Raw genomic sequence first — 26,644 nt, 5'->3', positions numbered from 1 at the left:
GTATTCAGGCGACGTCAGTTAATTTGTTTTGTAAGAGTTCAAATGCAAAGTTAAACTCATAAGTAAACCAGAGACTCACAAATATCGGGATACTTTTACATATTATTATTATTATTGTTATTATTGGCATGTCATCATACTAACCATAACCAGAAGTAGTCTACAGTAAGTCTATAGGAAAGTAGTGAAAGTCTTTGCACACAAGATTTGTTTATTAAAGTTGCATTCATAAGTGTTTTCTTGAGCCAATTGAGGGTTTAAGGATGCAGGGTGCTGTATGCTGTACAGATTGTAAAACACATTGAGGCAAAATTGTGATTTGGGATATTGATGTACATAAATAACATTTACTTCACTTAAGTCAGGCCTACAGTTTTTCTTGATGCATCTGTACACTGGATCAGGCTGCAGTTTTGATTGTATATTATGGTCTTAAAGCTGCTTTGGAGACTTTTCCATTATTCCAAGAATAAAATGATGAGAGAATTTGAGAATTTGTTTTTCATCATCACATCCAAATCCCCAAGAAATAGAAACAAATGCTGAATGGTATTTCTATTTTTGAATGATTAAAGCAGTGCAATTTAAAGCTTGTCTCAATTAATTTGAGATAAGCAGTAAAATTACTTTCGTCATTTGACTTGGGCCTGGCATGGAGTTGTTGAGATCTGTCTCCTTGGTCCTAACCTTTCTGTCTCTGAGTGTGACGTCACCACCGGGCCTTTGGAGGTCGTTGAGCCACACTACATTGACCTTGATCACGTTCCATTACAAGGGTCTGACCGTGCTCTCTGCTGGGCTATTTTTATTGCATGTGCAAGATGGGCCATTTCAGCAGGGTTAGCAAGTATTTTCAGTCAGTCAAGCAGAGGAGCTGAGTTGTTAGAGGTAGATTAGAGAGCTTCTCTTTCAAAGAGGGGAACCATTACACTAATGCAGTCATATGTTTCCTTTTGTTATTTATTTATGCATTAGGTTTTGCATTTTACATGATTGGATGCAATGTATTGGTATATTAAAAGGTTTGGTGTAAATTGTATCATTTTAAAATCCAAGAATTTTAGTTACACTTAACAGCTTTTTATTTCAAAAGCCAGTTCATCCACATACAGTAATTAAGATACACTTACTTTAAGTTTTCACTGTAAAAGTTCAAATGGATAGGACTTTTTTTCATGGATATAAGGATGTATTCATCATGTTAGTGAATATATATTGCATATTACTGAGAGGATTTGTATCACATCAGAAGCCAAAATGGTATATAGTATAGTAATTTCTTTATAGTTTAATTATTGGACTATAAAGAATGTTTATGTCGGCTTCTAGTTACTAAATATTTTGTCAAGATTCATTAAACCAACACTGTGGTCAACCTAAGCCTGACTGAACTGTCTAGACTCCATCAGGCAGCCACAGCAATCCATCATCCATAAACACTGAAGCCCATAAATTTACATGACAAACAGGGACTTTACTCTCTTGATTCATCATCAGAGATATTGCAATCTATTAGTCCTGTTGCATTTCTTTTGAAATATAGGTCAGATATGGATTGCAGCTTATAGTTTGTTTACATGCTCAGACTCTCTCAATACATTAGTGCTAATTCCACACGACACATATTAATAATGTGACTCACTGTGATTCAGTGCATTAGGCAAAGGCATTATAAGACGGATGTAGTGTCGCTCCATTCTGCCTCATTCTTTTCATAAGAAGACAGTGAGTGAAATTCTTCTACTTTGTAATACCATGTGCAGCTGTTGAGCCGTTTAATTTTTATTTAACACTTAGCCAGCTAACTTTAACCCAGATTATCCCCAACAAGTGCATCAGTTTTGTAGAACATAGTATTGATTTTACCTAGTAATTACTGGCTTTCCAACACTCGGCACACTAGCAAAAACATACAAAACAGCAGAATTTGACTTGATTACCATACCATGAATTTTTGTTTCTTTGGCTTGATCTATATCTATATTTTTAAAAAAAGGCTGAAAAGAAAAAAGAAAACTACACACAGTAGTAGACATGTCAAAGCTCTGCAGATATTTCTCAGTCAGCGTTAGAATTCACTTCAGTCTTTTTTTGCTGATTAGCTAAGCATTTGACTTATCCTGTAACACCAAAATACTTTTTCGTGAGTCATGTCTGCCAGGCAGCTGTGAGCACTCTCAGGTTGTCTGGCACTTGTGCTTCAACTATTCCCAGGTCGATGTCAAAAGTAGTACAAGGAGCTTTTAGTTTTGTTAGCAGCTGCTGTAGTGTTCTGTCACATCATCTGTGAGTCACCAGACACTACATTTTTAATTAAAACAAACAACAACATTCAGCTTTTTTTTATGTTAAAATACAATAATTTCTGTGTCGAGTGGTCTCTCAGTTCTGTGGATGATGCGCTTTGTGCTTTTTTTATGTTACCATCTCCACAATCTCAGTTATAACCAACCAGATCGGCCTGCAGATTTGCTTTTGTTTCAGGTGGTTTACAACAATACTGAGAGGATAAATACTGAAAGAAGCTGCAACATCTATTGTCACATCTCTCTACATGCCATTCAATTTTGATGTTAAATTTTGTGCAGCATCTCTCTCAGAGACATCCACACATCAAACACGATGCATTTGTCTTTTGACTTGTTAGGGTTGTTGGGAGTTTTGAACTCAGTTTTCCTGTGGAGACACCCACTGGAAACGAGTGAGCCTGGCAGTTACATGGAGATTACACCAACCAGTCAACCTCTGGAAGTGGTTTATATGATGGTGACAAAGCTCCACGTTTCACATTTTGGAATTGAGCCTCACATATGGTTTGTCTGTTCCTTGACTGGTTAAAGGGAAACCCAGTCACCAACAACTTAATTCCACACTGTACCCACTGATGATGTAATGTCCGGCAACACTAAGACGAGTCTAAAATAGCACCAGGCTTTACAAACCTAGAAAAGATTTGGTCCCTCTTATGTTTTGTTTGCGGTTCCACAGCCAGTGCATTGTCTCACTGCAGCCTTGTTTATAATTGTCATGACCCTTGGGTTAAACCCCTCAATTACTGACTTTAAAATGACAGTAACATTAAGTGCCTGACTAGCCTAATAAAGGAGACATAAAGAGAGAGATGGCAAGAGAGAGGGTGCATGTGGGCGAGCAAGAGGAACAAACTGAAACAGAAACTTTATTTGGTGCTTACTTGATGTAACTTGCAGTAACTGTGTAATTCTATAGTTTACATTGATGTGGATGGAAGGACAGTTGCAGAATGGTCCCTGTGAACAGTGATAATCAGAAATGAACGTGTGACAGCACTCTTAGGAATGTGGTCAAATGCTGGTTGAAAGCATATTCAGTCGACACATTAAGGTTATTATCGTGCATTGAGTTTCTTTCTGCTCATGCTGCTGTAAATGTCGTGCAAATATTTCTGATACAGTCAGTGGGTTACTTCTGTGTTCTGACTTGAGTGGCTTACAGTAAATCACAGGCTTCCAATCCATCTGTGTGATGTTCTGGCCCATTAGTGATATGTCCCTGAAGGGCAAAGGGATTAGACTTAGACCACTGTTACAGCTTGTGGAATGTGCCATGGCATGACATTTATCCAACCAAGCTGATCTATTCTGAGTTGATCTTTTTTCTGTTCCCTGCATGTGTTTTTGAACACTTGGTGTTGGATGAGATCCAGTGATAATTTATTAAAATAATAAACTGACTGTGATTGGGCATTCTGTCAGTGCCTTTACTCCCAGTACTCCCAGTTTAAATCCTGCTGTGCAGTGGACAGTGGGAATACACCTTATACACAGCGTGAAGCACACACATCAGTTCTAGTTTGCCTGTTCGTCCAGTGACAGTCTGCTGTGACTGCATCTGCCCACTGATACTCTGTAATACAGGAGTCCACAGCTTGGTCTCCACCATCCAGCTGTGTAGTATTGGTTGGATCAATGCAAGGTCTGGCCATGCAAGAGAGCTTTCATACTATAAAAACACTATTGAATCTGACCTTTCAGACAGGCCATTGGTGTTTATGTAGGAAAAAAGGCAAGGGTCACAAGCCTGAAGTGCAGTGAACATTGTATCTTCAGATTATGACCCACTTTCCATTCCTCATCTTCTCCACATCAGCTAAGACCCTCCTCCCTTATGAATTTCATATGACAAGTCAACTGACACTATTGCATAGATTCAGCCACAGCAAACGGTTAGCTGAGCTGCTGCCCTAGTGAACCATTTGCATAGAATATGGCATTCCTCTTATTCACTACCATGTGAAATTAAGAGGATGTGATTATTAAATTCATCCCTATTATCCTGCCTTTGGTCTCCTGAGAATATATGTGCTCAATGTCACCCTGTCAGCATACATAATGTATTCACTCCAAGAAATCCAAGTCATGTGGAACAGCTGTCGCGTGTTTATGTTTGTTTTGCCTCAGGTTCACCCATTAGCCTCCTTTTTGCAGTCTCAGTGGATTATTATATGCTTATGTGAACCGTTAATCGTTTTTCACTCTTCGTGTGATGGGCATGTAGAAAATGTTGTGGCTCTTCCATATTGTCACTTTAAAGTCAATGGTAGGTAAGAATTTGTATTATATTTATTAATTATTTTTTTATATATAGGTTAAAGTGAGAAACAAGAAGAAATCAATTTAAAATCTATATAAATCAAATAAATGTTCATTCACTTAATGGAATGTTTTTACAGCCATTATTTTATAATACTGTGATAATAAGTCCAGATGTGATATGGATTCTGTGTAAAGATTGTAGTTTCTAAAAAATGTTAGATATGTGAGTACGAGCAATGATCTCTTTGTACAACACATCTTTTATCCAGCCCTCTTCTCTGTACAGACCAAGGTTTGAAACCTGAGTCTGCAAAACACCCTAACAATGCAGTAATATTCTGAAAACGGAAAGAAAGACTGTTTGCATTAATGCATCATGGACTTAGTCACACCTTTCAGAGAACACCTCCACTGCCCTCAGGTTGAAGGATCACATAACATAGCACACAGAGCACTGAATAAATTCAGTTTTAATTTAGTCTGCATTTCAAATCTGTGAAACTATAACATACAGTGTGTACTTGCTGCAAAGTTCTGCCACACGTTTGATAATTGGATAAATTGAAACGTTACGTGTATTTCTTACTGGGGCAGCAGTGGCTGGAAGCACCTACTGTGGGCTACATTAAAATGAAAACCTGTCAAATTGAGGTTAATGCTCAGTTGACTGTTAGAGAAAAGTGCTGTTATGTGCCACACAGGTTCAGACATTGTTGGTGTGTTATGTTTCACCCCTGCTGCCCCTCATCAAATATGCATTACTTTTCGGTGTTGCAAATTTAAAAAAGCGCAATAAATAGACTAATGTCACGCAGCTAAAAAGACAAGCAAAAAGATTGCAGGCTCTTATTCAGTTGTGGACAAGAAGTGGACTGTCGATGCTTGTCCAGTTCTGTATTTGCTGCACATTCCACTTAGTCAGTTCTGGAATGGAACAATTGGAACAGACAGTAAAGTTGATGATGATGAAGTTTTTTTTTGTTTTTTTTTGCAACTCGCAATTATTGTTAGAGATTAATAACCTTATATTTGTTGGTACTAAATGGAAAAATGTGAAGCTTGAAGAATCTTGAAATATGTGTCTGAATCCTGCAGGTGTCTGATCCACCCACATATATAAATGTATACCTCTCATTGTTTGATCATAATGGACCTCCATTCAAGGTTTAAAGCCATCTTTGAATTGTCTGTTTTGCATCTCATCAGTTTCATCAACTGCTTCCAAGCTGCGTATCTTTTACATCTTATCTGAATGCATGTGGCAACTCATTGAATAATGAATAGCAGTGTTTTTCCTGCCTCAGTCCCATTGAAGAAGCCTATTCCTCTAAAAAAGCTAAGGCGGAGCAGCTGTGCCTCCTGGGAAAGTAGATGGCAGCGAGCTGAGATCTTTGGCCTAACAGTTCATTTGTACTGTACAACTATGGCGCATCCCTAAGGTGAACACTGGGAAGCTGAGGGAAAGTGATAGTGCTATAAGAGTGTGTTTCTGAAACCATTATGGTGGGTGCTGTGTTATCAACTGAAAGAGGGCAAATAAAGTTGTTGCACTCTGTGAGGCCACACATATCCACATAAGAAGTAATGCCTGTTGTGAAATATTGATTGGCACTTTTTATATCTTTACAGGACTGTGCTGCAGGTTGGGTCTGAAGGCTTTGGTCAGTTTCCTCTCTGTGTTTTTGGTACTGGTTTGATTGTGTAGTTGTGGCAGTGCTGGAGGATTTCATAGTGCTGTTCTCTTTTGCTTACATTCTTATGTCTCGCTGTTTATTGTAGAGTCTTTGTTTGGAGGGCTTAGTGAAATGGTTGTTGCTGTTGGTATGCTGAGTCTTTAATCTTACACTGGGACTCTGTTTCAGACAAACTGTCTGAAAAAGTCACTTGAATGGTTCAGTTGACCAACAATCCAGGACTAAGATAGCCAATAAATAATATACTTGTATGTCCACATGTAAAACCTAGGATTATGATTTTAAAAAGCTGTGTACTCTAGCCTTGAAAACTCAACTAATTATTGAGTAACCATCTAATAGTGGCAAATGCAAGTCCAAATGCACATAAACCAAGAAATCACAATGGAAACTGGACAGAAGTGCTACAAACTTTAGGCTATGTCATGTCTTTATCAAGCAGGTAGAACTGTATAAAGCTAACACGATCTATCTCTCTAGGCTGTGGTCATCTGCATCATCGCAGCTCTTTTTGGATCACATCCAGCTATTCACTAAGTGTGAAACTTTGTGTGGATTCCCCAAGTTCCACAGAGGTTGAATGTTAGAGTTGTGTTTTAATAAAGGAAGGAACTGAACAGTGGCAAGGCAGCAAGCCAAAGAAGCCAGACAGGCTACAAATGCTACAAACATCCCCTGGCGTTTGTGCCAACTGGCTTAGTGAAATGTTAAATGAGAATTATTATGTAATTGACCCGTACTGCTTGTTGCTCATGTGAGCCAAACATGATAGCTTGGGTAAATTTCTATTCCCCCACTGTCAACATGGTGGTATTATACGGCTTTTGTCTGCATAGCTTGAATTCTTGACTTGCAGGAGTCTTTGTTACTACTTCAGTTGATAAGGGTTGCCTTGTCTTTGGATAAATTTGCATTTATTACATTTTCGAAAAATTGTGAGTCATAAATGTAGACAGCACCTAGAGACGATAGTCCAGGCTCTGATCAAACTCCTCTGTGCCAAACCAGTGTTATCCATTTTGAAACTGCAGCCATGTTCAAGCATGAGTGGAATTAATTGGCTCGATTTAATCAATTACCATTTAATTAGGGAATTCCCTCTGGCACAGTTATATTGATCCCACTTGGTTTGTCTAATTGTAGCTCAGATTTCTGGTTACGTGCTGGAGATCTTTTGTTTGCCCGTTTTAGAATCTTTTGCATAGAGAAGGCAGAATTGAGAATCTACATTGTCTGATAGAGCGCCGCTGTGTGTGAACCAGAGCATTATTCGACTTCCTGGATAACTATTTATTGAAATACAATGCCTTGAGCAAGATGGACAGCTACTTTAATTATTCCTGCTGTAATTGGGGTAATTGTTAGGTCCAAGCCACGTTCCCAGGTGTTTAGCCACATTTACATGTATGACTTTGTTCTTCCCTGATCATTGACACTGTCCTCAGGAAAACAAGGGACATTTGAAAATGCATGGGACCTACACTGCAAGAATTTTTTATGTTATTATTTTATTTTACTTTTACACAGCCACTCCAAACAACTGGTTTCTTCCTCCTCTTCTCCTTTTTCTTCGTCATCTTTTCTTCCATCCATCCATTTTCTACACCGCTTATTCCTTTCGGGGGGGGGCTGTCAACGGGGGAGAGGCGGGGTACACCCTGGACCGGTTGCCAGCCGATCGCAGGGCACAAACACACAAGCATTCACACTCACACCTAGGGGCAATTTAGAGTCACCAATTAACCTAAGGAGCATGTTTTTTGTCTGTGGGAGGAGGCCGGAGTACCTGGGGAGAACCCACACATGCACGGGAAGAACATGCAAACTTCACACAGAAAGGCCCGACCCGGGAATTGAACCGGCGACCTTCTTGCTGTGAGGCATGTGCACTACCTGCTTGCGCCACCGTGCAGCCCGTCATCTCTTCTTTTTAAGCAAAATTGCAATGCTCTGTAATGTTAAAGTCCTGGATTGCAGTTGTACAGAGTACTGCATCTTTGAATGTTCAAGCACTCACTTGCATTATAATTGAATTCTGTGTCTATTTTTGTCAGAAAGCTTTACTCTGAGAAGAGAATTTCCTCTCTGCAGTTCAATCTGATATTGTGTCCATTAGGAAAGGTGTGTGCGGTCGTATGTCACAGACAGTATGCGATGGAGAGTCTGCACTGCAATACAAGAGACTGACCTTGATGTGTTATCTGATAATGTCATATAGAACTGGGGGGCGAGGCATTGTGGTTTTCCTACCCATGTACAGGATCTGGCTTGCTTTATGCTCTAATGCATAAGGTGCTGGCAAAATGTTTGAAAAACTTTCAGGAAGGTGTCTTTCCAACAACAGTGTGCCAGTTGCACAGGATTATCCAAAGACTTCACTGTGAACAGTCCTCATAATGAAAACACCTTCCTGTGAGATTAGAAAAAATGGAAACCTTTTAAGAATGATAACAAAACCAATATGATCAAAGTACTTCAAATCCATCCTACCCTCTGCCTAACCTCTTATTTATGCAAAGGTACAGAGGGATTTAAATAAGCCCTGTGAGAAGTCATTTGCGATCATACAGCTATTTGGGTCAGTAATGCTTGATTTAGTCTACACACTTAGACCAAAATACACAAACTGTGCAAGTCTCAATCAAGAATACTGCTTTTTTTCTGTGGAATTTTACACTGTATTGTTCTATATTGTTTTACCAACACTGCTACTATTACTATTTACACAATCTGATATCGCCATGTTGACCATATTGTTTTTTTTCCTAAACAAAACCAAAATGTGACCACCAACACAGCAATATCAGATCAACCACTACTATTCAATTACTCTTTGAGCAGTGTATTTTGGGTAGTCATTGGCTCAATGACACCCCGTGGGTAGCATGGGTGAGTGTTGGCTGGTTACCTTATAGAGTCTGATCTGGCAGACTGACAGGAAGCCCATTAGCTATTGCACTCATGACCAACCCTGGCCCCCATTGCTGCCCACTCTACTGCAGGCACCCACAGTCATCCACCCAGATATGACGGATGTGGTAGATACTGAAGGGGGTTCACCTTTGCACTAGCAAGTTTCAGAGGTTGCCATGTCTGCCGGCGTGAACTTGGCTTTCAGTGGGATTAGTGCAGATAAACAAAAAAAAATTCCATATGGCACAATGAGGCCAACGTACCACCGCAGCACCACCTCTGACCCCATGTCTGGTGGATTCTAGCCAGGGTGATTCACAAGTGAGAGTGGTTGTGCCTCCAGTCCGTCTGTTGAATATTTAAACAATATTTTTGAAAATGGAGAGATCTGACTCATGAAGGTCTTTATTCTCGGCCTGCTGCAGACCCTTTCTTGACTATGATCCAACTAGACAGTTTACATCTTGCAGAAAGTTTCTTAAATGTCACACAGTTATTATGTCACTGTCATGAGCCATGCCAAGCTTTCTTTGGCATTTGAATTTTAAGTTCAGTGAAAAGGTTGTGGATGGTGGCATGGTTTGGAGGTAAACATAATGTCCTCTCCATGTTCGTAAAATGTCACTTTAGAGAGCCTACTGTAACAACGTTCAGCAATACAGTAGCTGAGTGAGGATCTCAGCAAAATGCAGAGGAGTAAATGACAAAATGTAATTAATGTGGTGAAAAACATCAGCTCAGTGCAGTTGGACCTGGGTCTAGTGTTGTTGGCAAACAGTTAGCATTTGTCTTAATCTCCTTTGTCTAGCAGATGGATGGGATTTATCCACAGGGCCACGAAGGGCTGTGTCTTTGGAGGAACGTGTCAGCAGTGCAGGGGAATGTTGCATTAGTCAGAATACATGGATGCAAACCAAATCAACTGACTAGGACAGACTGAGAATACTCTTTCTGAAATGACTGCTGGTGGCCAGAGCTGCTCTTTTACTTGTTGTTTAATTTTGCAAGTTGCTAACCAGTATATGTTTGTAGTCATGATCTTGATTGTATATGTCAGAAGAAAGACTTCACAATTAGAGAAAAATGTCACGCTTAAATATTAGTGGGTTAATTTTTGGTTTTGACAGCACACATCTAAGCTCAGTGTAGAGGTTAATGCCTCACAGTTCTCATTTTACATTGTTTGTCATTCCTCAAATAAGTTGCATGGCTTGAGTTTGCAGTGATTCCTAGAAGAAGTCTTGTTTGTGCCCTGTCAGCCAGTGTCTGCCCGCAGGCAGGCTGCATCTATTTCTGGCTCAAATCCACTGTGGTGAATATTCAACATTCAGATGTGCTTTCATGTTTCATTCTCATGTGCTTAAGTGTCTGAAAATATTACACAGCCGACAGTGTATCTTTATCACTGGATCACACAGTCAAAACCTGGACGACTTGAACTTCAGCATGTTAGAGTCTTAATGAAACAGTGAAGTAAACAAAAGAGATGGCAGAGCCACTGACATTTAGCTCTCAGCTTTTTGAAGTTCCTCTCTAGAGTCAGCCTTGCAGAAAAATTGATTCCAAGTGCAATACATTTTACATGGATGACATGAGGCACAGACAAACTCAGGCAGGTTCAACCATGGATGTCAAGTAAAATAAAGTTTGAAGTAAAATATAACGTCTTGGCTTGAATCTTCATTGCCTTGCTTTTTATTTGTAGCTTTTCCACAGTGGCTTTTGTCATAGAAAGATTTTTTGGGATTGATTAGTGTCTTGTAGGTATGCGGATAAAATATCTTAAGTGTGTACCATGTCTAAAATGTGCCATATACAGATTGCCTTGCCTGCCTTGTCTTAATGTCTTTGTCAAGGTTATGTCCACATCTGATGCGCTGTGTCCATTATTCATGCCATTTTCTCTGACACCTATTAGACATTATCGTGTAATTCCCTCCATGGTGGCCACTAAAGTCTGCATGAGAAACGTGACTGTGCTCATCTATTATCTCATTAGCTCTGTAAAATAATATATTTATGGATTGTCCCCATATAAGCTTTACGTACTGGATATCACGCAGTGACTTTTTATTATGCAGTAGAACTTGCCTGTTCTTTAATTTAGTTCCTTTGTTCTTTGGAGAACAGAGAACAGAAGAGAGTAACCTCCTGCACTTAAAAGAAACCTAATGTATGATTTACAATATGTAGGTGTTCTCTTGTAGTAGCTTACTGTGGGCTCCATTCCTCAGTGTGTCCATAGAAAGTTTAATCAGATCTGTTGTGGGAGGTGTATGCAATTTCGTAAAATGTACGTAGTGTCTGTGTTTTTAGATTTTTAACATCATACATAGATATAGCAAAGAGACATCAAAACAAAAAATAAATTAACATCCAAATCTAATATGAAGTACCATTAAAATAAATATATGCCATATGTATGTTGTGCATATATCTGTATCTTAAGAAAAGTCAGACCAGAGCTGCTTGTCATCTCCCTCCTGAAAGGTGGAGCTGTCTCTTCTCTTGCTCTCTTTTCCATGTGATTGCACCTGGAGGACTTAAGTCTGGAAGGGACATTATTTCCTTCTCCTTCAAATATGTGCATGATGTCCAGCATGTTTTCTGCATGTCTTGTGGTAGAGTCCTTTATTATTCTACTAGTACGCAGGGCAAATAAACCTATTTTAACATGATCTGTCTTATACTGACAGAAATGATTATTTAAAAAAAAAACAAAAAAACTACAAGGCAGCTGAAATCATAATGAAAGGGAAAAAAATAGATTTTAATGACTTAGTTGCAGGTTTATTAGGTCCTAGCTAAAACTAATCCAGGCTAATATGGCACTCCTACAGTAAATCTTTCATGAAGGTTATACTGACAGGTGTTTCTGTTATTTAGCCTAACCCTGTCTATGTGAATAGGATGGACAATATATTGGAAACACCTGTCAGTTTAACACACTATAATTTATTAGCACTTCAGACTGCAGCTTCAAAAATGTCAAGTGTTTTCAAAATATGTTTCATTTTTTGTCAGACTGGATCTTAATTTTGCCTCATTTACCAGATTTTCACAAAGGACAGTGTTTGGACCGTCATGAAAGCAGTTCCAGTGGATGTCCTCTTAGAATTTTCATGCAGCTCTGTGACTGTGATTAGGTTTGACTTTGCGTCCTTCAAGGTATGATAACACTCAAACTCCTGTTCTAACAGTGACAGCTCTGCCTCTATCTTAAATTGCCCTCTAAGTAGCACAGTGACTAGTCTAGAGTCTAAGCTCCCTTTGAGACCATCACAGTCAGTTTAACTGACAGCATCAGTTGCACTCTGTGTATCCTGGATGTTAAAATCTGCATGGCCACAAATGGTACTCACCTTCAGTGTATGAGCTAATGATGCGCAGTGGACAACCAGCACTGTAAAATACTTTAGAGTTATTTTCAGCTTCACTGGCAAATGTTGCATCTGTGCCAGTGTCATACATAGTTGCCAGATTTCAAACATCTGTGAGAAGCCACTCTGAGCTCCATTGAAAAGAGTTGTATTTGACGATTTACCATATCTTTGATGTCTTTTTTCAACAAAGGGAGATGTACCTGGAAGCATGGTTTCTCGCTGTATCCTCTGTCTGTAAACAGTTTCATTCCAGTTTATTGTAACACAAGTTTGCTGTTTGATATGCTATACATATATATTTCTAAATCATTGTTCACAACAAAAACAACTTAACATAACAACTTAACATTAAAATATCATCCTCCATTGTAATTGGCTTATTATTAATTATGCCAGCCTTTCTGCATAGCCTCAGCTGCTGAAAGTAAAATTTAATTGATGAATGACTGGAAAATGTGCCCTGCTGGGCTCCATGTTAATAAAAACAAGACCACAGTATTGATTTTTCTACCTTTCAAATTATAAGGAGATACAATTTGTTCGCTCAGAGAAGGAAGACATTAAGGTGACTTTCTGATCAGGTTTTGTGCTGGAAGAGGCTTGCAATGATACTCTATTCTCCAAACACACTCTCACAGAGACATGCTCTTGAACAAGTACTCATAGAAGTAAAATATTTAGCTGTGCAATTTCAGTTAGGTAGCACTTGCAAAGAACTAATATATAACCATGACAGTAATGTTTTAACCTCAGCGTTTACCTCAGCGGTAAACATACTTCTGCATATCTCTGAAGGCTATTGTTTTATAATAACTGTCTACCTGCTTGTCCAAGAGGGAACATAAAAAAGAGGATGTGGGTGTTGTGGTGATAGCTGTGATAAGGAAGCTACAAAGTGCATAGTGTGCATTTCTGTGAGGAATGACGGGAAGTTTTCTGACAGTTATTTTATCGGTTAGGCCTACAGGATGGACAGAGCAAATGAAAATGTCCCTTGTTGTAGTCACAGTTGGCAGGTGAGCTTCCTTTCAGGTTTTATTAGTTATATTTACATACTAAAATTGAATAAACACATGATAAAAACACAAGATGCTTCCCAAACATAGGTACTCACTCCACACTTAATTACTTTTCATCAATAAAATGCATGCCAGAATATGACATGGTATGACGTGACTGTACAGTATGTCAGTGCTGAAAAATGAAAAATAGATTGTACTATGTGGGCCAGATGTATCTCTGTGTGGAGTATGATAGCATATGTTTGAGCAGGATTATGCAGTCAGTGCATGGCCAATTTGAGAAGTAAACAATCTGACTCAACCACCAGGGTCATTTGGACCTCTCCACACATAATTACACTGCCAAATGCAGCTGAGAGGATCAGAAGAACACGGCCAAGCCTACATTTAGACAAGGCTTTTGTCTGCAAGCTGATTGTAAGGTTACATGCAAAATGTTTCATCGGAAAAAATAATTCAAGACGATATTTTTACTGGCTCCAAAACTGGCTTTTGCCGGATGGTTGATTATATGGCTGCTCATTCTGTTATTGAGGGCATTTCAGAAATTCAAGATAATAAGTTTTAGAACCGAGTTCGTGATACATTGTTCAAACATTTAAATATATTCCCCTGTCTTGGAACATATTAGTCATATTACTTGTATCAGTTCCTCTAATGTCAGGATTTTCTTTGTCATATATGATAATAAACTAAACATCATTGTGGATTGGATTGTTGTCTGATCAAACAAGGCCTCAAAATAGATCACAATGGGTTGTGTGGAATTTTAACAGGCATTTCTCACAATTTCTTGACATTTTATAGACTGACTAATTGAAAATGAAAATAATAGTTAGTTGCAACCCTTGTAGCCCTCATACCATATAGTATCACTCAGCAAGATATGTGTTTAAGTCTTAGCCTGGAGCATTGGGAGTGAAAAATCTATCTGGGACAACAGGATTATTTGGTGTCAGTTGTCATGACTCTAATTTAATTGGTTATGGTCTATAAAGATTATGAAAATCTTTCAAACGTGGTGTAATTCTTTAATGCAATACTGTGCTGACATAGTTTGGGCAATATCAGATGAGGAAATAGAGCAATAAATGCAGCTAACAACAGGAGAGTCCCACCTCAATTTGAACAAATCCTTACACGTAAAGGCCACACTACAGGTAATTTGTCAGTACCTAGAATGCAATTTCAAAGAAATTCATTGATGCAGTCTAATCTGACCTTCTGAGGACTTTCTAACTCATCACCGTGTCCTAATGTCTGTCACACATCATCAGCTTATGATTCAATAAATGCCTTAGTCGAGACTTTGGTTCCTCTGCTATAATATTATTACATTTGTTTTATTCTACTTCCCATCCATGTAGTGGGAACTAAAGCCCATAACCACAGACTCAAAGTTTCATCACCACTTAGTATTTCTCCTTGTTACTTCCTTGTCTCATTTCTGCCTCACCTTGTCGTGGCCTTTATTTCACCTCTGGAGTGGAATTGCTTTTACTAGGCCGCAGTGTACAGTATGAATCATCTATTTTTACTATACACATTCAATATCCAAATGCACAGTCGTAATTTAGAACCTCTGAGAATGGGATTTATGACATAATACAGTATAATACCTTTTTTCATGCATCATCAAGCAAATGGGGGCATCCGACTGTAGTCCGGAGTATTAGGCAGACTGGGTGAAAATACTGAAGAAATAATGGAGAAAAGACATATGGCCTGAAGGGAAAGATAAACACAAATAAAGGAGAGGAAAGTGGGACAGAAAAGATAAGAAAACTAAAGGTAATGAATAAGGAGAACAAAAAGACAGAGCTAGCGAGGGGGCTGTGATGTTAAAGGGACAGCATGTGATGACAAAAGGCTGGACTGAGAAGTAGAGATTTTCAATCAAGAAAATGATCTATGGGCCATCGAAGCTTGACAGTCCTCTGAGAGGGTGAGCCAGATTGGGATGAGCTTTTGATCAGAACTAGCCTGCTCAACAGTGACATGACCTAGAAGGAAATAGAGCCAACTGAATAAAAAAAATCTCAGCAGTTTTCGTGCCTCTGAAGGATCAGTGATTATTTAGCAAACAGCATTTTAATGCAGAAATGTTACATATTATGCCTTTAATCCCTTCTTTTATTGTCTCAAGCATATCGATCATGAAATCTAAAACTGAAACGCTTTGCATTAGTAAATTTACTAGTCGAGGGGGAAGACTTGTTCATTGAATCAATTAATTTGAATTGCATTAGGAGCCGCAGTATGTATTGTGTGAATTGTAAAGGCTATTGCAGAGATCATTTATAATGCATGGATTTAATTATTGAATTTTTTATTCCTGAGTGCTTCTGCTTGACTTAATACGGTTTAAGCATTCTGCATTATTAAAGTTTGTATGATAGTTTTACAACATGACCACTCGGATCTTCTTAATGCACCTCAGGAAAAGTTCACCTGTTCAGGGCATTTCACAGTAATTTTATTCTGTGACAAAGGAGTTGTGCAATGACCGACACTGAATCTGCACTGGAAATTAATAGTGGAGATACTGCAGTGAACATAAAGGCAGTTGATGCAGAAAATTGTCATGAATCCAAGTTTGGCTTGGAGCCAAATGTCAGCCTCAAGAAAGGGCCATATGACCAAGAGATCAATTCTAGCTTGTGATTATACGTATTTAATCACCATGCCAGCTTTATTGACTTCTGAAGCGTGGTGTCTTTTAAGAAATTATGTTTTTCCTAGTGAAATTCATTTTAGATTGAAAAATTAGTGAGAAAAATAAATGAAATTGCAGCAAAATTAATGATATATGTGCATTTTAGTAGTTAGCCAGTACTTGCAGAACAGGGAGGAATATTTGAGTCTGAAGAGATCAATGCTTAATAGCTACACTATTATAAACGGATCAAGACTCATCTGTCATAGAAGACATGTCAAACACTGAAAGTGAGACCTCCCTTGGATGTTGAAGCAAAAACAGGTTTCCAGGTTCATTTTAGATCCTCATGCAATTCTTATGATGTCAGAGCATGCTTGGCTAGCTGCGGTTAGCATCCATTAATGGATGTAGTGGCTGTAAGGTGGATGTCCTTGGAATGGCAGAGTAGGAGATGGAACATCTGAGAGTTTAGACAAGGAGGCAAATTGAGTTGGACAGGGGATGTTGTCATCAGGTCTGTTGGGATGTCTGCGGTTGTCAAAAGGGACATGTGCAATCAGTAAGCATGGTCTTCTGAACGTTTGAAGTACATCATTGCACTGTTACGATGCAGTTCTCTGAGAAACAGATCTCCCAGAGGGGAGAGCCAACTGGTAAGTCTGGCAGAGATGCTGACTCTGACTAGACAACAGGGATTTCTGCTTTACGTCTATTCATGAGACACCATCGTGAGCCATTTTACATTAGTCTTTTCTTCATCTGACTTACTGCTGTGGACTGTCTTTCAAGTCAAATCAACATCTCCTCTGCATGCTTTTCCCATGGACAGTTTCACAAGAGAAATGTCCAGAGGGTATTTTCTTTCCTGATTGGACCAATTCACTTGTTGTTCACACCACATAGAATGACCTCATCCTTGGGCCCCATTATCTTACGTTGCATGATTGACAGCTGCCCTTGACTCTTGCGTTGTGTCTCACAGGAGGATCAGTGGATGTTGTGGTCTTTTGAGAGGTGAGCTGCCATACTGATAGTACAGCCGGAGACGGTGTTAGCTGGCAGTCATGTCTCAGAGGAACACAGCGGCGTCACACAAGGATAATTACCCAAGCACGGGGTGAGGGGCGGATGAAATTATTTCAGCACCTCTAAATTACACATGGTCCAAGGAATATGAACAATCCATAGGCTGCTTCACCACAAACCAGAACCCTTCAGAGAGCCTTTTACAACTGAGGACTACACACGGTCTCTCTAGGTGTGAATTGTGTTGAATTTTAGAGGGAGGTCTCCGTATTTGTTTCCAGCTCCACTGAATTAAACATGCTCCAAGGAATGGGAACAATCTGCAGGCCGCCCCCACTACAAAAACACACTGCCATCCAGAGGGGATGAATTTCCATGCATGTAATTTAACTGAAATTTAAAGGGGATGATTCTCTATTTGATCTCTGCACTGCTGAATTAAACATGCTCCGTGGAACAGGGACAATCCAGAAGCTGCTTCAAAACAGCCGGGATCCGAAACAAACCACAGGGTACTTTTGCAGTAATAGATAGTAATAATGGATATTTCCAAATGTGAGTTGTGTTGCTTTTTATAGCTGAGGGTTTGTTGGAGTGTCCTGCATTTATATCTGCGATATGTTTTTCAGCTAATGTTTAAAATCCCGATCAGATTTGGTGTAGACAAAAGGTTTGTTCTGTGCCTCCTGTCTGCCCTCTTAATCTTCTTTGGAGTTTCACTGGCATCCTTTTTTTTTAATCCAGACCCTTGGCTCGTTTCCATTTGTGTCATGAACCTGTATTTATTGCTGCATGCCAGAGGACAAAAATGTAATTTTTAATGTGCTTTTTTGGAAACAGTCTTCATTTTTGTTTTGAACAGGAGTCAGTGTTGTTAAAAATCAGTGTACCTCCCTTCACTGTGAAAAAACACTTTGTGGCCATTTCTGTTCTGTCTACCTACCATTCAGAAAGAGCATGAAAAATCTCTGTGTTCAGCGAAGCTGGTCTTTTGTCTCTGTCAGCAGTGAGAGATATTTGCTCAGTGACTGACGGGATGAAAAGTGAGAGCAGAGCTGTATTGCAGAACCACTGTAACTAAGGCAGTTCAAACAAGACCAGGTATTCCATATGCAGTGTGTGTATCTGTGACTGACACCATGCATGTCACAGTGCGACCCGTCTCATCAGACCCTCATTTGGGACTTGTCAAAATCCACTTACCACTCAGACATGACTGGTTAAGCTCTTCCTCTGATCCCTTTTTTCTCTGTACGGAGCCACAAGGCTGTCGATCTAGACTGGGCCCTTGGGTCCTCTGGAACAGCAGTCATTCATACACACACACACACACACACACACACACACACACACACACACACACACACACACACACATTTCATAGATCTATTATGTATCACCGCTGTCACATGAAACTCTTGTTGATTACAGTACTAAGGCTTGCATGGGGTTTAAACATTTCAGTACCACATCAGCTTATGAAAACATTTCAGAATCCAGTGGAGAATATCAAATATATGTCATCAAGCTAAAAAGGTTGTTTTTCACTCATAGGCTGCTTTCTGAATGGCTCACTGCCTTTTCTCACAGTTGCATTTTAACACTCAACCCACATTAAATATGTATATAGTTTGATATCAGTATGTATTTAAAGATTTAACTTATTGATACCCTGAAGAGAAATAGCATAGCATAGCATACCCGGAACTAACGTGCAGGTATTGTATGTACAGAACTGTAATGTGACATTGTTGAAATAGTACATTTGCAATATATATTACATATGGTGGTATTAGCATATATAAATGATAGATCAAATCAAGCATAATGTGAAAAATGATCTAAATATAATCTTAACAGTATGTGTCCTGTAGTAACTTGGAGGGTCATCCAGTTTTTCCAAACTTAGTCGAGCCTGGTTAGATTCTGCTGTAGTTAGAAGGGCAGAGCATATGAAAACCTTGCGATTCCAGTTTCAGTGATCTAAATGTTAAAAGTTCAGCTGAATAATTTCTTGGATGTCTGTGATTCCAAAAAATAACCTTCAGTAATACATTCATCACTCAACAAAGGTTGGTGTCATGGCAGGTTTTGCCTTAGGACTGGGCTTAAATTCCGAGATTTTCCATGCGGTGTGATGCTGAGGCCTGGTCCTGATCACATATGCTCATCTCTCCACAGATGCATGAATTGTGTTTCTCACTCTGTTGAGCACCGAGTGATCTCCACTGGGATCAAAGCTCAGGCGCTCCAGGTCAGCGCTGACAAAATCAGGAGCCTTGATGGTAATAAGAAGGGAGCTTTATGACAAGGAGGAATGGTGTCTATCCCTGGCTCCTCCTGTGCTCCGAGGTGACGAGCAGCCCGCTGCTGTGTAGCCAGGCGGAAAACTGCCCTTTCTGGCATGAGCTGCTTTGGCCCTTTGGCACCGTGCGCAAAATGTAGTCCTCCACCATCTCCACCATCCATCTGTAGCTCAGCATAATCTGCAGCCTCCTGCTGCAGATCTGACACCCATATTGTTACCTCCTGCCGCTGCTGAGTGTGTGGTCAGTTGCTCAAGATCAAGATTAGACATTGTGAGGTCACAATTAGACAAAGATGCTGAGGGTTATTTCTCCACACTTAATCTCACTGACTAATACTGCAAGCAAATGAGGTCACCACCCTGATACTTAATGCCCCATGGATATGTAAAGATGCCTTTGCTGATATGTAGACACTGCAGCAGTGAGCAGAGGATGAAAGTCACATTGCTGCTGCTTCTGGATCTGCTTATACTTCTACAAGGCTCAGTTGCAAGTTGACTAATATTTAGTGATTTATTAGTGCACAGAGAATTATTTGACATTGCAGCACTTTGTTTAGACTAAGAGTCCAATTTACTTGGCCTTTCAACTCACTACCATGACCCTCGGCACATCAGTAAGCAAGTGAAAGATGTTGATGTAGAGTTACTATTTGCTGCCACCTGCTGGTGCACAGATTGCTAGTGTTCAAAAAGATTGTACGGTACATAAAGCCTGATTAACATTGAGGCATGTTTGTTTGGGTTATGTACAATATACCTGCTCTTTTGTCATTTTATATTTTTATGTTCATATTACTTTTATGAAAGATGGAAGCACGGAAATCTATCATGTCACTTCTAATAGGATGCTCTTTTGTTTGCCCATGTGTATTTGTGTCAGATATATGATGTACATCATGTCATGTTGTCATGCTTTTTCTTTAATTCGGTCAATTACTAATTGCTGAAAAACCGTAGAGGAAAGTGCACTTGAGACTGAAAACAAATTTAAAGCCAAAGTAATAAGATTCCTTAAAGTAGGTTAACAGGTTGTCCCAGTAGGATGGCCCTCCACAAGTATTCAATGGGAGGGAAACTTTAAAGGTACCCTGTAGAGTTTTGGTGCCATGCAAGCACACGAGGACACACGTGCACTCGAACACATGGGCAAGGTAATACACATTTCTGCCACAGTCAGTGGTAAAGCATGAAGCAGCATTGCCATTATGGCTGCAGCTAACGATTATTTTCTTTATCGACTTATCTGCCAAAATGTCAAAAATTGGATACACATGATGCAATTTTGTGAGAAATATAAGCATAACTTTTGATTGTTTACAAGAAAACTTGACAGGGTACCTTTACATACAAGTATTTGTAAGAAAAACAAAACAGAAATGTGCATGTGCAAAGACATGAAAATGTTGTCACAGACTTCCATAAGACTCTGGTTAGAGAGAAACCTCCATATCAGCAGAGGGAGACATATCTGACCAATATTCTGCATTTCTTCTAATGCCGGTACAGCCTGACACATCGCTCTGAACTCCACTGCAGACATAAACATGCAGGCACACTCTCACACACTGAGAGGTGGTGGTTTATTTGAACATGTGAGTCAGCCAGTCCCTGTGGGCCCCAGCTGGAGAGAGCAGAGCGCCCCACCCAGAGGCACCAGCGTCACATGTGGTTGCAACTCCCCCAAGCTCCCTTCAACCAAACTCCCTCTGATTTATGCGTGCCGGACACCCCTCCCCTTCACTTCAGGATGCATTGTCCTCCACTCACTGAACTGAGATAAGTTTCAAAACGGTGTTGTTCACTTACGGCAGTGTGGTGGAACTGAAGAGCAACTAGTGCTGGTAGCTACTGTTGGCCGCCAGATGCCTGTTTGTGGTGAGTGTATTTTTATGTTTGCACTGGAATGCGGTCCTATGGTTAGAGCGAGTAGTTTCCTGTCGATTCATTGGGGAAAAATATAATTTATATGGCCTTGTTTGAGAAGACATCTTGGCGTATGCATCTTTCCCCTGTGGTGTTGTTTGCTGTTGTAGTCAGTTAACGAAGACTTTCATTTAATAGAAAAGCCTTAAACAAGTCAGTGCTTGTTCTGGTGATCTTTTGAAACATCACTCAATACACTGTTAAAGACACTGACAATAGTCTTTCATAGTCGGTGACGTTTAGAACATGACATTCTCTGCTGAACTAAGATCTTACTATGACATTTGATGAAACTGAAGTTGTTGCATTGATTGACAGATGAATGACAAGGCTATAGCAAGCACATGTGTTTGATTGACTTATTTTTTCATTGTGGGATACATCTTTTTGAAATATGAACGTCAGATGGGATATAAACAAAGACGCTTTTCAGTCGATGCCGCTCTGCTTAATGTGGTATTCTGTGCAATGCACTTTCTGACAAACCTCTTGTAGGTCATAATGGAGTTGACCTGAATTTACTCTCAGGACATTAGTCATCAGAGAAGGTGTCAGTCATAGAAAATTATGCTTTATGGTCACATCTGAATCCTCGGATACACTTAGTGTTGACTTATGAAGCAAGACCATCCTTCAACATCTCTGGCTCAAAGCAGGATGAAGCAATACAAATTATTTGCTGATAGTTTGTGACCCAGGTCTGGCTGCCCAAAAGAGTGAGACAAGACAGAGGAACTGTAAAAACACTCATTAGACACTCTGGGCCCTGGGGGCACGTGGATCTTTTGTCTGCCTATGAGATGCTCAGTGCCTGAGAAATGTGACACCACACTCTCCTTTTCAAGCCTCTGTGGTTGATGTCTCATGCTGCAATTTTGGCTTAGAGACCATTAATTTGGAGACAGTGGGAAATATAAAGCACACTGGAATATTTTCCCAAAACTCCTATTTTGCAAGAAGTTTTGGCACAAGAACGGAGCTCATATTGTTTATTTGATTTAACATTCACTTCAGTTTGTTTTCTCTGTGCTTAAGCTGTGTTTACATTCATCTGCAATGAAGATGTATACGTGCACCGTGTCTAATAAGCACTCAGGGCAATGCAATATCATGTGCCTGTGTCACAATAGGCTGTTTATGTGGATCAGTGGCAGTCTGAGGCAAAAGAGAGGCTGCAGCCAGGCACAGTGCAGAGCTTCTCAGTCGGCCTTAGCCTCGATTCTTGACTGTATGAAAAGCAGCCAGATTTTCAGGCCATTTTCGACCCGGGGGCATGTCATTTACTAAATGAATGGCCCTCTTTTCTGGACAGTTGAGCCAGTCACAGTCTATCTTGCCACGAGACAAGTGAGCCCACAGTATTACTTTCCACTGCAGAGGACTGTTTTCAGCGGGCACATTTGCATACCTTCAGGGTATGGCGTGAGTGAAGCATAATAATAATAATAACAGTAATAATATGTCAAACAGTTTATGGACATACCGGATGGCTATTACTGATGATTTGATACAGCTTTTATTGCCCTTAACTTGTGACTGGGAAAGATGGGCAACTGTCTTACATGTTTTATATCTTACTTGTCTTATTATCTAGTTATTTGTATACATCACAAATGACTCAAGCTGTATCATTCATTCACAGAGCAGCAGAAAATAGTAATAAAATAGGCAATGTAATTTAAGATTAGAAATTGGCAATTTGATATTATTTCGCAGAATTTTTGTTGTCTTTTTCCCAGTATAATTCAGCATTGCCACACATAGGGGAAACATGCATGCACTTATTTGTTTTGATGTTGAAATTCCTTGTTTATGTGAGTTTTGGACACTTAAATGTCTTCAAAAATGGTAAAATAGATGTTCTACCAGCACCCTCACTGGGCCTGAAACTTCATGGGTATGACTCGATCTTAGATCATTAAAAAGAGGCTTTCTAAAAGACAACTGAAGCTTGGATAAGTTGCTTCTTAAAAACAGCTACAGTGAATATTTTCATAATAGCCACAAATCACCTGAGTACTTGTATGTGAAAGGAGTCACTTGTGGTGGCAAACCCAAAGATAATTATCACTCGTCTCTGCAGCCTCTCGCAGCTCTAGAGACGCAACACAGAGGTTGAATTTCACTCCTCGTTTCTAAGATAAGATAAAACTTTATTAATCCCCCGTAGGGGCAATTATGTGTTACAGGCAGCAGCAATAGTATCAGGAATATAAAAGGAGACGTAGAAGGGAATAAAACACATAGAAGAGCCAAATATTCTCCCTCAGAAGCTGGTGGAGACCAAAACAGAGCTAAAAGAGGTGTGAATAAATGTTATCGTAATGTTGCTCCATGTCTGCCTGATGTGGAAATAGGCAATTGTTTGCCAACATGTTAGCTGAAACAACTTTATAAGGGGATGATATGTTAGCGTTGCCCCCAAGTGGCTAAAAGATCAGTTAAAGTGTATCCATACTCTCATCATCACAGATATTGTACAAATAAAAATTGGTTTAAACATACATTGTTAGCTAAGCCTGAACACTTGAAGCGGAACACTTTGTTGTCTATGCTGATATAAAACAAAAGCCATGCACCATTTTGTTTCCCCCTCAATGTATTGTGCTGATGCAAATTCGTTGCATATGAATGTCATTCTTTGGAGAAAATAAACATTTCCAGATGGAGCTACAGGCTTCTCCACTTTTCTTTGACAGTCAGCAAAATTTGATCAACAAAGTCGAGTGGTTTCTCTTGTCAATAAGTACTTACTGTATCTTTACCAACGGACAGTTTGACTTATCTAGTTTGAAATGCCTCTTAAGTCTAGAACAAGGAAACAACTGACAAGGAAACCAACCCTGTGTGTTGATTCTGGTCCCAAAGGTCACTAGGTCATAAAAGTCAGCAAATATTCTCTGAAATGATTGATCTCTCATTCATTCCTTCTTCCCACATGGCAGAAAGCACGTACTGTAACTTCAGGTCGCACAATTGTAGGAAACTAAATGGGGTTACAACCAGGAGGGTTTGCTCAGTGTCAGGGCAAAGACTCATCTGACTGGGTGATTCTGCTTTTGTGATTTACGGTGGACTGAACCGTGGCCTCTTGAGTCGACTCTTGATGACCGAGAGAGAGCTGAGTGAGAGCTGCGTCACATGGTGCTTCCTCTGGCCAAGGGGTCAGGTCTGAGGTGGAAGGGGCCGCTGGGCAGGAAGACGACAAGCTGGAGAAGACGAAGGCAATATCACAGCTGGACGTCTCTGATGCTTTTACACCCCTGGTGCTTTATCTCACTGTTTCCTGGCTGTTTGTTTTGCTGATGACCGTTCTAAAGCTTGAAACAATGGCTTTAATCCTGACAGTGGTCAGCGTTTGCATCGTTTGCCTGCTGCTTGGCATCTTGCTCAACCTCTGTTGGGTTTTCCTCCTCTGGCCTGTGGTCATATCTGTGTGAGTTTGAATGCCTCTTTATCTCTTTCAGGATGGCTCAGTGGGGAACCTTGATGACCTGGCTCAGGAGTATTCTCAGTATTACGGCACCTCCCTCAGTGACGTGTGTGAAAGGATGGAGGAGCTACGGAAACGCAAAGTAGTGCAAGATGCAGAGATGGTAAACAGTCATGTCAGCCTTTTTCTTGTCAGTAAAGACTTTGATTCATCACAAAATCTTATATCTCAGCATTATTGAGTTCCTCTCCGCTGCCATCTTACTAATTCACCTCACTGACTTTTAAAGGAATAGTTAGACATTTTTGGAAGTATGCTTATTCACTTTGTCCCTGAGAGTAAGATTAGAAGATTAGCACCATTTTAGCATCAAGACTGTAAAAAGGAGACCTAACAGCTAGCCTGCCCCTGTCTAATGTTGACAAAATATGGCTACCAGCACCTCTAAAACTCACTAATGGACATATTATTTCTCATGTGTTTAGCCAGGCTGGTGCTTTCCAGTCTTAATGCTAAGCTAAGCTAACCAGCTGATGGCTGTAGGAACATATTTAGCATACGGACATGAGTGCTCTTGATTTGGTGTATAGCTGAATAAAACCATTTCCTGAAAGTTCAACTATTCCTTTAACTTATGGAGCTATGCTTTTGCTGCATGTTGTGCTGAAGGTCCAGTGTGTAGGATTTAGTGGCAGCAAGCCACTATTCCACCACATTGCCACATTCTGGCAGTAGATCTGACACTCACATTTTTGTCACATTGCACATTTACTGACATTGTAAAGACGTGTCAAATAAGAAATCCTAATAGTTGAATTTGAATATTGTGTCTAAATCTGCTTGAAATTCAGATATGTTCAAACACCTGTTTGCAGTAAAGCAATTGCAGAGGTCATAACTGGTGACACATAAGTGTTAGCTGGTGTTATTCCACAATGTGGGCTGAGCGTCTCAGTTAGCTGAATATTATTTCCTTTTCTGGGTTATGATGGCACTATAATTTACTCCTCCACTTCCCCTGCCTGTGTGTTTCAGGGAAAGGTTGACTCAGTGGCCACATCACTGCAGCTCCGCTCACAGATCCAGGTGAGTGTCCAGCTCTGAGTGTGTCAGACCCCCGGAGAAGGCAGCTTCCTCCTCTGTACGTCAGCAGACAGGCTGATAAGAGGCTCTGGAATTGCCTTGTCATGACTATCCTGAGCAAAACCAAAGCAGAAGGCTAAAAAGTAACGTATGACTGACTGTGAGGCAGAGAGCTGGCCTTGAGACTGTCCCGAATGTGAGAGAATGGATCCTAAAATGTGAAAACATGTGACTAGTGGCATATGTGTGTTTTGATTAGTGTGTTAAAAGTGCAACAAATCACAGATAAATGAATACTTCACATTTTTAATTGTAGCTGATTGAGTCTGTGTAAGATACTTTGTCTGCTGCTTATTTTTCTGCCTTCCTTTAAAGGAAAATGACATTTTAAATTTCCATGTTGCTTTAAAAACACTGTATATGACTTTTTTTCTTTATGAAGTATGGAACAAAATTGTAACTCAAAAAAATCACCTAAAAAACAGCTCAGTAAATTGAAGCATTGCCTCTTATGCATTTAAATTACCACTTTTTTCATCTCCTTAAGGAGTCCCTCGGACTCAGCAGTACCACCTCCACTCCAGAGACCGAGAGAAGGTAAATACAAACCCCTCATTTAGAAA

At 39.9% G+C, this 26,644-nt stretch overlaps 1 protein-coding gene across 2 annotated transcripts in view; it reads left to right on the top strand.

Annotated features, from left to right (window-relative positions):
- The window catches only part of sash1b (SAM and SH3 domain containing 1b), a 48,907-nt gene that overhangs the window by 9,701 nt on the left and 12,562 nt on the right, over window positions 1–26,644 (top strand). The window contains exons 1-4 of one of the 2 annotated variants that reach the window (XM_070978890.1): window positions 21,380–21,457; window positions 24,973–25,101; window positions 25,974–26,024; window positions 26,569–26,618. In XM_070978890.1, coding sequence (XP_070834991.1) covers window positions 25,057–25,101; window positions 25,974–26,024; window positions 26,569–26,618 — 146 coding nt within the window. In that variant the 5' untranslated portion in view covers window positions 21,380–21,457; window positions 24,973–25,056. Of the gene's footprint in view, window positions 1–21,379; window positions 21,458–24,972; window positions 25,102–25,973; window positions 26,025–26,568; window positions 26,619–26,644 lie in introns of those variants that run through there. The other variant, XM_070978889.1, reaches the window with a different exon arrangement.

The sequence above is a fragment of the Chaetodon trifascialis genome, chromosome 14 (genome assembly GCF_039877785.1).
Source record: "Chaetodon trifascialis isolate fChaTrf1 chromosome 14, fChaTrf1.hap1, whole genome shotgun sequence".
NCBI classification, from domain to species: Eukaryota; Metazoa; Chordata; class Actinopteri; order Chaetodontiformes; family Chaetodontidae; genus Chaetodon; species Chaetodon trifascialis.
This window is presented reverse-complemented; position numbering and strand designations above follow the sequence as displayed.